General features: G+C 53.7%; 2 protein-coding genes across 14 annotated transcripts in view; one reads left to right on the top strand and one right to left on the bottom strand.

Moving 5' to 3' along the window:
* Nucleotides 1-650: 650 nt before the first annotated feature.
* CCT8L2 (chaperonin containing TCP1 subunit 8 like 2) lies at nt 651-2,862 on the bottom strand. Its single transcript, XM_041752920.1, has one exon. It carries the CDS (start codon nt 2,613-2,615, stop codon nt 948-950), a length of 1,668 nt encoding a protein of 555 aa, XP_041608854.1. The 5' UTR covers nt 2,616-2,862; the 3' UTR covers nt 651-947.
* Nucleotides 2,863-11,478: 8,616 nt separating this feature from the next.
* The window catches only part of KMT2C (lysine methyltransferase 2C), a 284,116-nt gene continuing 282,556 nt past the window's right edge, over nt 11,479-13,038 (top strand). For all 13 annotated transcript variants that reach the window (XM_041752737.1, XM_041752743.1, XM_041752742.1 and 10 more), the window contains exon 1: nt 11,479-11,887. In XM_041752737.1, the coding sequence (XP_041608671.1) occupies nt 11,727-11,887 (161 nt within the window). In that variant the 5' untranslated portion in view covers nt 11,479-11,726. The remainder of the gene's footprint in view (nt 11,888-13,038) is intronic.

The raw sequence follows: 13,038 nt of genomic DNA on the forward strand, positions 1-13,038 counted from the left end.
CTCCCCAATTCTCCTCACCTACACAACAACCTTCATGCAGTTCTAAGGTGTGTGTTTTTTCATTATCTATGCCAAGAGTTTATTTTATTCTGCCTGCCGGTTCATTTCCCTTTCTCCTCCTTCTCCTCCTCCTTTTCTCCTCCCTCTTTTCCTTAAAGTAACATTTCCCTTCTTTTCCCAAAGAATCACAACAGGAATGTGCAGCCGCTCCTGTGAACTTACACTGATGTTCTCAGATTGCTAATGTGACATCTAGACAGAAATTCACATATATTAGGATATCAGGTGGGGATAACTCAAACAGTTGGGAAGAGATTCCTGTACTATTTCCTTCCTTCCTTTCCTTCCCTTCCCTTCCTCCCTTCTTCCTTCCTCTCCTTCCTTCCTTCCTTCCTTCCTTCCTTCCTTCCTTCCTTCCTTCCTTCCTTCCTTCCTTCCTCCCTGAAGCCCAGGGACTCAATTTAAAAATCTTTTATAGATGGGCAGTCCCAGTGGCTCAGCAGTTTAGCACCACCTTCAGCCCAGGGCCTGATCCTGGGGACCGGGGATCACATAAGGGCTCCCTGCATGGAGCCTGCTTCTCCCTCTGCCTGTGTCTCTGCCTCTCTCTCTCTCTCTCTCTATCTCTCTGTGTGTGTGTGTGTCTCTCATAAAAAAATAAAATCTTAAAAAAAAAAAAAACGTTTTATAGAATTGAATCCTGCTCTTATGAGGAAAGGAACCAAATATGATGGAGAGAAACAGGAGATGAAAAAAAAAAAAGCCAGGAATCTGAAAGGAAATAAATCAAGGAAAAGGACTTTTATCTTGTGGTTCTTTTGGTTGTTTTCATCTAAAGAGACTGACTCTAATAGTATGAAACATGGAGGGAATAAATACAGCAAGCATTCGTTCTGAAGCGTTTGTGCCTTTCTGGGCAATCCCCATTTTATTGCAGATATTGCTACTTAATTGTTCCAAGGATTTGACTTTTTCACAGGAGATAGGCATTCCTTTGCCTTCTTAGGAACAGGATTCGAGTCCTGTTGACACATGGGACTTTTCTTGGCCACTACAATTTCATCTACATTCACGAGCTGTAGGGCCACATCAGCTACGGCTCGAAGTCCTTGGGCTTTGGCTACCAGGGTGTCCCACACTCCTTCCTGGGTCACGTTGATGATCCCCTCAACCCCAACGCCTACCAGCAAGTTCCCAGCTTGGTGAGCCCCCTTCATCTCTGCCATGACCTCTGAGACCACTAGGCCTGCATTCTCGGCTAAGGTTTCGGGAAGAGACTGAAGGGCCTGTGCAAATGCGAGGAAGGCAGGCCCATTAAGCCCTTCCAACCTGCTTCCTTTTTCTGAGAGTATTTTTGCCAGAGCCATCTCTGTGGCCCCAGCTCCTGGGAGCAGTCTGGGATCCTGACACAACTGGAAGTAGGCATCGATGCCGTGGTAGGCAGCCTGCTCTGCACTCTTCAGCCCCTCTGCGGTGGCCCCCCTGAGGGCTATGGTGAGGGCAGGGGTGCCCGGGCATTCCCACTCAAAGACAACGGCCACACCTTCCCCAAGGTCCTGCTGGTATACCCTCTGGCACTTCCCTGGCTTCAGGGGAGGAATCAGATAAGGCATCAGAGGTGTACCCAACACCTCACTCAGGTAAACCATGTCCCTCCGGGACCTGGCCTGAATCACCATGATGCCATACTTATCGGCCAGCGTCAGCGTATTCTCATCGATGTTCCCCCACACCACCGCCACGTTAATACATGCAGTTACCAGTTGGGCCACCTGCTTTTCTATCAGCTGTTCACTGCCTTTCCTAAATTTAGTTAGGTCAGCAGAGCTCGAGAGGCGGGCCGTAGCAGGTGCATTTGGGCTGGCGGGCCCGAAGGCGCAAACGAAGAGAGCTACCCTGGCCCCGTGCAGCACGCTGATCACCTGGCCGCAGGGCTTCGCGGACAGGGCCATCCCCGGGAGCAGGCATGAGTCCTCGAGCCTGCCCCCTCGCAGGGTGCACACCCCCACGCGCTCGCGGTGGAAGCTGCCGTCCAGCTCCTTGGTGGCCCAGCAAGCGTGTGCCACCAGCTTGGTCAGGTAGTCCATCTGGGATGCGGAGTGGGTGTTCATCACCGAATAGAGGGCCCAGAAGGGATCTTCCAGCGGCCCCAGCGAGCGGATGGACAGGGAGGGCAGCAGGGCCAGGACCTCGGCGGTGGCCGCGGCGTAGGCCTCGCGCAGCTGGGAGCGGGCCAGGCCGGCGCGCAGCAGGTGCTCGGCCTGCTGCAGCAGGGCTTCCGCCAGCAGAACCACGAAGGCCGCGCCGTCGCCGCAGCTCTCTGCCTGCGTGTGGGCCGCCTCGCGCAGCAGCCGCGCGGCGGGGTGCTCCAGCTCCAGCGCCCGGAGGATGGCCGCCGCGGAGCCCGTGAACACGGTGGTTCCTCTGGCGGTGACCAGGAGCTTCTGCCGGCCGTGGGGCCCGTAGCAAGGCCGGATGACCCTGGCCAAGGTCTGCGCCGCCGGCACGCTGCAAAGCAGGTGCTCCTCCTGCGCCCCCGGGCCCCTGGCGCGCCGTCTCGGCCCCGGCCCCAGGCGCTCGGGCAGAGGCGGCGCCGCTGTGGCTCCGCCGGCCATCGCCTCTGGAAGCGGGGGCGGGGGCGCCCGGAAGCCGACTTTGGGCGCTTCTTGGAGGGGGGTCGGCGAAGAAAGGTGCCCAAAGCCCAGCAGCTGATGTCTGGAGAAGGGGGCGCTCCCGGATCGGGCAGGGATGATGTGCCTGCAGAGAGCTCAGCCCTCAACCACTCCCCAGACTGGTCTGTAAGGAGCGGGTCTCTGGGGGCCTCTGGAGCCTGGTAGCTGCACCGGGATTCCCGTGATGAAGTCACAGAGTGGCACATGGAACCAGAGGCAGGGAATGAGGTCACAGAAGGATGCTGCGAGTTTGGGAGGCCCTGCGGGCAGGTAGGGGTGGGGGGGCAGGTCTGGGCCACTGGCCCATGAGGGACCCACTCCTATGCACCAGGCCCCAGAGTTACATTTATTTTATATATTTATATATAATATATATACTTATATATATATTATATATTTATATATTTTATATATATACATAAAATCCCGGGTCTCCAGGATCACACCCTGGGCTGAAGGTGGCACTAAACCACTGAGCCACCAGGCTGTCCCCAGAGTTTCATTTAAACCTTGGAGACGGGGATCCCTGGGTGGCTCAGTGGTTTGGCCCAGGGAGTGATCCTGGAGTCCGGGAATCGAATCCCACGTCGGGCTCCCGGCATGGAGCCTGCTTCGCCCTCCTCCTCTGTCTCTCTCTCTCCTTTCTCTCCTTCTCACTGTGTCTATCATAAATAAATAAATAGATCTTTTAAAAATAAATAAATAAACTTTGGAGACACCGGGATCAAGTCCCACGTCAGGCTCCCTGAATAGAGCCTGCTTCTCCCTCTGCCTGTGTCTCTGCCTGTCTCTCTCTCTGTGTGTGTCTGTCATGAATAAATAAATTAAAAATAAATAAATAAATAAACTTTGGAGACAGTGGAGAGGAGAGCCAGTGGAAATACCCACCCATGTCACGTTCCCAATGAAGGGGTAGCTCCTGCCGAGCATGTTGTAGTTGCAGGGGTTTGGTTGTACTTGCTCAGGGAGGGCTGTGTGCTGCTAGCTAGGTGTTGTTACCTGTCTACCTGGGCCTCCTTGGCCACCCCCACCGTTGGTGCTGCTCATTGGGATCTCTACAGTGTTTACCGGCCTGTTTGCCTTCCCAGCTGCAGGTGTGTGATGCTCCTCCTTCCAGTGACAGAGATGTCACCGAGCTGGCAAAGGCAGGTCAAGACAAGGGAGGGAAGGGTGCTGGCAACCTACAGAAAAACTATAATGTCTGCAACTGAGGGTCAGCGCCTAGCCTCCCAGTGGTGGGAAAAGTAGAAAACCGCTGGCAGTGATTTTAAGCCCGTCTCTGTCTGTCTTACACTCAGCCCCTAGAATTTCAGTTCCTCCCAGTTGCCCTCCTTCCCTGGCTCTCTCACTCCTCTTCCTCAAATGCAGCCCACTGGGGTAATAGTTTCATAAATATTTATTGAGCACCCACTATGTTCAATGGAATGGGGAATTCCAACGGACAGGAACCTGGACACGGGGAGGGGAAGAGATTTGCACCAAATGAATACAACTTCTGTAGGTGTTAGGCAGAGCACCAGCTGGAAGTGGTGAAGATTACGATTATTAAGAATAGGGGAAAGACAGAGCAATACCATTCATTTTTCGTTTGGAAAAAAACCCTTTTTACTTTGCTTAATAGCAGCTGTCCCCAAGCAGGGGGAGCCCCAGAACTCTGAACCTGATTATACCAGTCAGGAATCATGATTGTATGGTGGGCATTGTTTTAATATTTCCTCAGACAAGATGATAGCAAGAAAGAAAAGGAAAGAAATACCTGTGAGAGTGAAATATAATTAAGAGGAAAATGGAGATAATTTGGAAGAAAAACAAAAAAAACTTTTTCCTCCCAAAACAACTTGATTGCTTTTGTAAAAATGATAGCTATTCATTATAAAAGTTAAAAAGAAAAATGCAAAGAAAGCTGGTGTCAGGTGTCATTTGGAATTCCAGCTCGGATAATCATGGTTTGCATTTTGATGAACATTATGACCTTGCACTTCTATTCTTACATAGATTGTTGTGGATTTCTGCAGTTTTCCATAAGTGGATGGTGTGATCCATGTTATATGAGTTATTCTATAATCATTTCCCTCTCAACATTATGGTGACTGGGAGAAATGTTTTTTAAGGAGATATTATGGTGTCTGAAAACTGTGGACAACTGTTTTGACCTCTTTTGATTTTGGAGACTCCTTTAGAAACAGGTGTGTGCCTCCAGGCCCAGGCTTCTGAAAGCCAGTAACCCTTGAGAAGAGTGTCATATAACAAATGTTGGGGATGGGGGCAAAGATGACTAGTCTGCTTCTTTATAGAAATGTACACAAAATATAGCAAAGTATGCATGTTTACATTGTTTATATGGATGCAGTTTCTTTTTAAAAAATAAACACTCCTGGTATATGTTGGGGGAAATCACCTTAGCTCTTTTTCTTAACTTAACATACATTTTCCCATTTATTTTACTTATTCCACAACTATTTATTGAGCAGCTGCTGAATCATAGAGATGAAAGATGAGTAAGGGCAGATAACTGCAGCCCTTTCCACTAGGGCATCGGGTATGATACAGACAGCCAGGGTGGGACGCTTTCCAGGCCCTGAGAGCTATTGGTATGGGGGAAGCATGGGGCTTGCAGAAGCATGGGGGTGTGTGTGACACATTGTCATTGGCATGGGGAGAGTGGTGGTCAGGGATGGAGGTGAGGTCTAAAGAAGCAGGAACTGGCCACGTGAGAAATGAAGGGAGCTGGGACAGCCTGATGAACCAAAGGTAATTCTGAAGTCTGGAGCTCCCTGTGGGGAGGAAGGGGGGCAGGGCAGAGGGGATGGACACTTTGGCTGGCCAGGTGGCAAGGCTCAGGGGGCCATGCTGAGGAGATGAGACTTCAAGAGTGATGGGTGGGACTTGAGTTCCATTTCCATTGTAAAGGTACATGATTTTATGTTGTGGTATCTTCATCCATTTCACTTCACAGCACAGGGGAATGTGAGGGTCTGGTCATTGTCTTTGACCTTGGAAACAGGCCCCAAACAGTACATTTTGGACCGATTTTTTTTTTTAAATTTTATTTATTTATTTATTTATTTATTTATTTATTTATTTATTTATTTATGATAGTCACAGAGAGAGAGAGAGAGAGGCAGAGACACAGGCAGAGGGAGAAACAGGCTCCATGCACCGGGAGCCTGACGTGGGATTCGATCCTGGGTCTCCAGGATCGCGCCCTGGGTCAAAGGTAGGCGCCAAACCGCTGCGCCACCCAGGGATCCCCCGATTTTTTTTTTTTAAGATTTTATTTAGTTATTCATGAGAGACACACAGAGAAAGGCAGAGACACAGGCAGAGGGAGAAGTAGGCTCCCCCGGGGCTTGATCCCAGCACCCTGGGATCATGATCTGAGCCCAAGTCAGATGCTCAGCCACTGAGCCCCCCAGGCGTCCCTGGACCAAAATTTTTTGACCCACCTTTCCATAGCTTAAACTAACCAAGGAACTGGTAAATTGCAACTTTACTTCTCACTATGTGGACACTGTCATTGCTAAATTCACCTGGATTTTATTTATCCTATAAATAAATCGATTAGGTGTAAAAGAAATGTGAATATTTTGTGCCAAGTTTGCCTGCAGTTAACTCATTATATACATTTTCCTGCACACATTTTGACCTGCTAAGGAGAGGAGGCACCAGTATAGGCTGTTTGGTAGTTAAATTGAGTTGAATAATTAAGGTGAGGTCATACTGTACTGGGGGAATTCTTTTTTTAAAGACTTTATTTACTTATTTGATAGAGAGAGTGAGCATGAGAGAGAGAGAAGGAGATTACAGGCAGGGGGGAGGGGCAGAGGGAGAAGCCGACTCCCTGCTGAGCAAGGAGCCTAGATGGACTCTCATCCCAGGCCCCGGGGATCATGACCTGATGAGCTGAAGGCAGATGCTTCACCAGCTGAGCCACCGTGTGTGTGTGTGTGTGTGTGTGTGTGTGTGTGTGTATGTGTGTGTGTATGTGGCGTCCAGAGGGTGGATCCTTATTCTGATATGCCTGGTCCTTAGAGGAGAAGAGACACATACCCAGAGAACACCACGTGAGGGCACAGAGACACAGGGGGAGGATGGCCATTGGAGGGATGCTCTACAGCCCAGGTCACCAAGGATTGTGGGCAACCACTAGGAGCCGAGGGGCATGACAGCTTCTTCTCTAGAGCCTACCACGAGGAACCAGTCCTGCCAACACCTTGATTTTGGACTTGTAACTACCAGTACTGTGAAAGAATACACTTCTGTTGCTTTAAGCCCCCCACCTTGTGGTAGTTAGTAGCGGCAGCCCGGGAAACTAACGCAGTAGTAGTCTTGTATTATCAATAAAGGGGAACCTGTGTGTGTGTGTGTGTGTGTGGGTGGGGCGAGGGTTTGGGGGGAGGAAGGGGGTAGGTTTCTAGTTGCTACCACTTGTTGGCACAATGTTTTTCTATTTGTCTCCTAAATAGACAGGGTTGTCTGCTGACTTCTCCACCTCTGCCCTTCCCCCCACATCCCCAGATGCATTTCTATTAAGACCATGGTCTTGTACACAATGGATGTAAATATTTAATCTTTCTATTTGTATGTATTCCCATGTTTATTTTTCAGTTGCCTGCTTGCCCTTTTTTGTGTTTATCTTGTTAAGTAGTGCCAGGCTTAAATCATAGACCCCTAGAGGGCAAGATTCATATCTATATGAAATGTGCTGCACAACATCTACTTATGCCTCACACTCTTACACACAAATTATTTTTGAAGGTGAATGTTCTGTTTAATTACTTCTTTGATTCTTCCTTTAATTTTTTGTACAACAGGTACATATTACTGAAATAACTCCTGTAAGGCAATAAGAATTTTTTTTTTTTTTTTGGCAATAAGAATTTTTAAAGCTAAAACACACTATGTACTAAATATGAACTAATTTTAATTAATTATTTTAAAAAAGATTTTATTTATGAGAGACACGGGGAGAGAGAGAAAGAGAGAGAGAGAGAGAGAGGCAGAGACACAGGCAGAGGGAGAAGCAGGCTTCCTCCAAGGAGCCCCACTCGATCCCGGATCCTGGGATCATGCCCTGAGCCAAAGGCAGATGCTCAACCGCTGAGCCACCCAGGTGTCCCAATATGAACTAATTTTAAATGATTGACATTCTTTTAAAATTTTATTTGTTAAGTAGTGTCTACACCAAACATGGGGCTCAAACTCATACAGCTGAGACCAAGAGTGATAGGCTCTACAGACTGAGCCAGCCCCAAGCCCCTGAAATTCTTTTAAAAACATTTTTTTGGGGGGGATGCCTGGGTGGCTTAGCAGTTTGGTGCCTGCCTTTGGCTCAGGGCGATGATCCTGGAGTCCCGCATCAGGCTCCTTGCGTGGACCCTGCTTCTCCCTCTGCCTGTGTCTCTGCCTCTCTCTCTGTGTCTCTCATGAATAAATAAATCTTAAAAACAAAACTTTTTTTTTTACTGAAAAAGGACAAAAATTGATATCCTACGACTGCAAAAGTGAAACTTTAACAGTAAAAACATGAACACAAAGATTAGAGGGTCTAGAATTTAAGTTTTCAGTGGTCCTTCTACAACAGTAAGTTTGCTTCCTAAAAAACCCTGAGGAGTTTAAGACTTTACAGGAATAAAGAAGAGAGAGAGAGAGGGACAATTACTAGTGAACCTACGAGAGAGGCTTATAAATATTTTACATTCACTAAAACACAGCAAAACAGACAAACTCTAAATAAAGACCGTATCAGTGACATCTATAGGCCTCCATTAGCAAGAATGGCTATTGTACTGTGCATTTTTATTTACCATCCCTTGTTTGCCAGACTCCTTGAGGGTCTTATTCTGCTTAGTTTCATGAGATGTTGGTTTTTCATTGGTGTAGATAACAATCCTCACCTCCCAAACCACATTCTAAATATTTAATACATATTATACTGCATGTGCTCTGAAGGATTCAAACATTATAGAGAAATGTAATACAGAAAGTGAAAGTCCCTTGTAATCCAACCCTTCAGAGATGATTGCTGCTAATATTATGGTGCATATATACCTTGTTTTAAAAATACCTACATTTTTGTGTACCTATGAAAAAAGTATATATATATATATTTTTTCATTTGGTGCTTCCAGACACTTTGTGCCTTTCTGATTTTATAATTTTGAGTAACCTCAGCTACATGACTCCTGGCTTTTTGCCATTGTGGTCTCAGGGCTCTGAAATTTGGATCATGGACATGGAAAAACCTTCGGAAAACTTTGTTAAACAGGTATTCTTTGAATCCTTCCTTTGCTTTCTGAGTTGTATTTTATTTGCTCTACCCATGCGAACTTCAGGCCCACAAGCCTGCTATTCTATTTAAACAGATCCCAACTGCTTGTCTGCTCACAGTAGCTGAAGGAAAGGAGATTTAAGGCTGGGCTTCCTATCCCTCAACATCTTTTCTTTCCAGAAGCATCACTGCACAGACCTCTGTTTCTTAGCTTTTTGTTCATTGTACCCACTTTTCTGTTCTGTCCTCAGTTATTCCTTTTAAAACTTCTCTCCAGCAGGAGTGACTTGCAATTTGCACACACTCTTTTAAATTCTCCCAAGTGCTGAAGAAGTATATTGAAATATCCTGATGTATAATTTCGTGCATGTGAAACTCACAGTTGGAAATGACTGCTCTAATTTCAGTAATGAACACAGAAAAGCATTTGGATTCATAACCCAATGTTTGAAAAGTGTACTTTAAAATGTAATGTGCAAGAAAAGAAAATTGAAGAGAACGAGGAATGAAAAAACTTTAAATATACTGCTTCATAAATTCATCATTAGGCATATACATGTTGCACTTCTATTTATAAATCAGGCACTTTTAATTTATAGTGTGCATTTACCACGTCAGCCTCTCCCCGGTCTCAAAAATCCCGTGGCTGTAAATTTAGGAAACTTGAACAAGCCAGCAAGGATTAAGCCCTGTAGGAATTCAAATGACTATCTTCTTAGACTCCTCATTTCAGCCATTTCAAGGAACTGCTTTTGGCCAGAACAGGCTCTGGAAATGAAACTGTGTGTATTCTTCGCCCAAATAGAAAACGCAATTCAAAGTTTAAGTTCTGGCTGTTGGGAGTCATGGGAGGCGAAGAGCCTGGCTGGGAAACCGGAACCTGCAGCGGGGGCCTCGCTCGGAGCCTGCTGGGCGGACCGGGAGGGCCCGCAGTCGGAAGGTCCCCGGCGGGGCGGGCCCGGAGGGCACGCTCCGCGCAGCACGGCTCATCCCCATCCTTCTGCAGATGCTGATAGGTCCTGGTACTCTCCCCCGGTGCTCACACGCTGGGGCACGCACACTGGGGCACACACGCCGGTGCACACACGCCGGTCGGCGGTGCATGTGAAGCCAAGCCCCGAAGAGTTACCTCCCCAGCAGAAGAGAGTCCACACGCCCGCACGTGTGACGGTCCTTCCCGAGAAAGTGCCCGTTCCCCCGCTTCTGGCCCCACTTTCGCGCACCGCGAGGTGGCTCAGAAATCCTTGCATTTCTGGGCACCCCCCCCCCCGCCAAGATCGAGTTCTGCGGTTGTTACGGGGGGGGTGTCTTTCGGCGTTTTGGCTCAACATGTCACCCTCCTTTCTGTCTGACAGCTCTACAAACCGTCTCTGGCCCATTTTTTAAATGACGTTACAATAACGAAACTCTCCCCGGAATCGGATCGCGGCGAAGTCGCAGCGCACTCGGCGTCCGCGGGAGCTGCTGGGGCGCCGGGGGCTCGGTCCGGCCGGCCGCGGGGCGGGGTCCCGGGGATCCCGGGGTCTCCGCGGCCGCCGGCTCCCGGGCAACCCGAGCGTAGCCCCAGCGGCCCCGCCGCCCTCCTCTCCGAGAGGCGCGCGCCGCGGAGTCCCGCGACCCCGATCCCGGATCGCCTCATCCGCAGCTTGGCGCTTTCCCGAGCCGGAGCCGGAGCCGGAGCCGGAGCCGGAGCCGGAGCCGGAGTCGCGGCGCTGCCCCAGCGGCCGCGTCAGAGGAGCCGAGGAGCGGGGAGGAGAAGGGAGGGGAGGGGAGGGGAGGGGAGGGGAGCGGGGGGAGGCGGGCGGAGGGAGCGGGGGCGGGGGAGGGGCGGTGAGGTCAGCGGCGGCGGCGCGTCCGCGGGCGGCGCATGCGCGGAGCGAGCCCTGTGAGTGGCAGCGGCGGCGCGCGGGGGGCGGCGGGGCCGAGGAGTGGGGGAGGGGGCGGGGGCGTCGCGGCGGCCGTGTGTGGGCGAGACGGCGGCGAGTTTGAGAGGTCTGTGGTGCGGGGCGCCCGGGGGAGACCCGGCGCGGCCCTCGCGCGGCGGCGACGGTCGTGTGTGTGTCTGTGTGTGCTACACGCACACCCGCAAAACTTCCTCCTCCCCGGCCCGGGAGGGCGGGCGCGGGCGCTGAGGGGCCGGCGCTCGCGCCGCCCGGAACCCACAACAACAACTGGAGCAGCTGTCAAAACTTCGCCGCCGCCGCCCGGCCCGACGCGGCCCGCGCGGGGGAGGGGCGGCCGGCGGGGCCGCGACCCCCAGCCCGCCGCCCGCCGCCCGCCGCCAGCCGCCCCCCGCGCCGCGGCCCCTGGCTCCTCCCGCCCGCGGGCGCTGGGGGAGGGGCGCGGGCGCAGCCCCGGCCGGCGCCCCCCGCGCCCCTGAGTTGCCCCGCCCCGCCCCGCCCGGCGCCCGCCCGCGCCCGCCCGCGCCCGCCCGCACCGCCAGGCCCCCGCCCGCGCCCCGCCCGCCGCCGCCGCCGCCCGCACCTCCCGCCCGGCCGGCCGGCCCCTCCCTCCCGCCCGCGCCCCGCCCGCCGCCCCCCGCCCGGCCCCTGCGCGCCGAGGTGCGCGCGCCCGCGCGTATGTGTGTGAGTGCGTGTCCTGCTCGCTCCATGTTGCCGCCTCTCCCGGTACCTGCTGCTGCTCCCGGGGCTGCGGGAAATGCGAGAGGCTGAGCCGGGGAGGAGGAACCCGAGCAGCAGCGGCGGCGGCGGCCGCGGCGGCGGCGGCGGGAGGAGCCCCCCAGGAGGAGGACCGGGATCCATGTGTCTTTCCTGGTGACTAGGATGTCGTCGGAGGAGGACAAGAGCGCGGAGCAGCCGCAGCCGCCGCCACCACCCCCCGAGGAGCCCGGAGCCCCGGCCCCGAGCCCCGCAGCCGCAGACAAAAGACCTCGGGGCCGGCCTCGCAAAGATGGCGCTTCCCCTTTCCAGAGAGCCAGAAAGAAGTAAGTTGAGTGTGAGGGAGCCAGGCCGGGAGCCAGCCGCGGCGCCGGGCCGGAGCTGTCACCGGCGCGCCCGGCCCCCTGCCCCCGCGCGCCCCCGGCCGCCCCCGCGGGGTGGGGGTGGGGCCCGGCGGCCGCGCGGCTCCGGCCCGGGGCGCCCGCCCGCCCGCCTGGCTGGCCGCCCGCCTGCCCCGCGCCCCGCGCCGCGCGCCCCCCACCCGGCCCGGCCCGGCCTCCCGCGGGCGCCCGCACCTCACTCCGCGCGGCCGGGCTCCGACGGCCCGCGCCGCCGCCGCCGCCGTCGCCGCCGCCGCCGCACTTTACTTTTTAGTTTGGCCCTTGCGCCCGGCTTTTCTTGGTGCATCTGTGTCGGGAGACGTTTCTGGGAGGTTCTCCCGGCCTAGCGTGGTCAGCGGGGAAGCCCACGGCGCCGCACACCTCGGTGGTCCCCGGACGCGCGCATTGTCAACTACAAAGCAGTCCGCCGCGGGACACTCGCGGAGCTGTCAAAGAGCCGGGCCAGGTGGTCTCCCCGCCGGCCTCGGGGGAGGGGGCGCCGGCAGGACCCGGCCGCCTCCCTTTGTCAGCTAGCTGCCCCTTGAACTTTCCTTGCTCCCGAGCCGGTGCTTTCATCTTCTAATGATAGATTAGGAAGTCCCTCGACTTCTCCGTCCCCTCCCCCCGCCGCCGCACCGCCGCACCGCCGGGGCCGGGAGCTCGGCGCCGGTGTGATCGCGCGGCCGGGGCAGAGCGTGCACAAGTTTGGGGAGCGGAGCGGGCTTGGCGCAGCAGGCCGGGCGTGCACGGCACGTCAGCTCGGACGGAATGCAGATGGAAATGTGGCCCAACTTGTGTCCAGGGAGCCCCCCCACCCCCCACCCCCACCCCCCGCCCCGAGCTGCAGCCGGGCTGGGGAGGGGCTTCCTCGGTACCCGAGCTCGCAGCGGGACTTAGACTTGGGTTATTCCTTTACTGGAAACGTCTTGGACAAAGCGGTCATTCGGCAACTTTGCCTGGAGATGAAACAGCCCGTCTTAGTGCACGCAGCGAGTGGCTGGGCTCTTGCGGCTCCTGACGGTGCCATGGAAGGTCTGCGACTGTCTTCGGAAGTTGTAGAATGGCGTGTGTTGCTTACTCATTTCATTCTGGGATCC

The sequence above is a fragment of the Vulpes lagopus genome, chromosome 4 (genome assembly GCF_018345385.1).
Source record: "Vulpes lagopus strain Blue_001 chromosome 4, ASM1834538v1, whole genome shotgun sequence".
NCBI classification, from domain to species: Eukaryota; Metazoa; Chordata; class Mammalia; order Carnivora; family Canidae; genus Vulpes; species Vulpes lagopus.

Coding starts and splice junctions, on each gene's coding strand:
- CCT8L2 (XM_041752920.1), bottom strand. CDS start 2,615: ATGGCCGGCGGAGCCACAGCGGCGCCGCCTCTGCCCGAGCGCCTGGGG.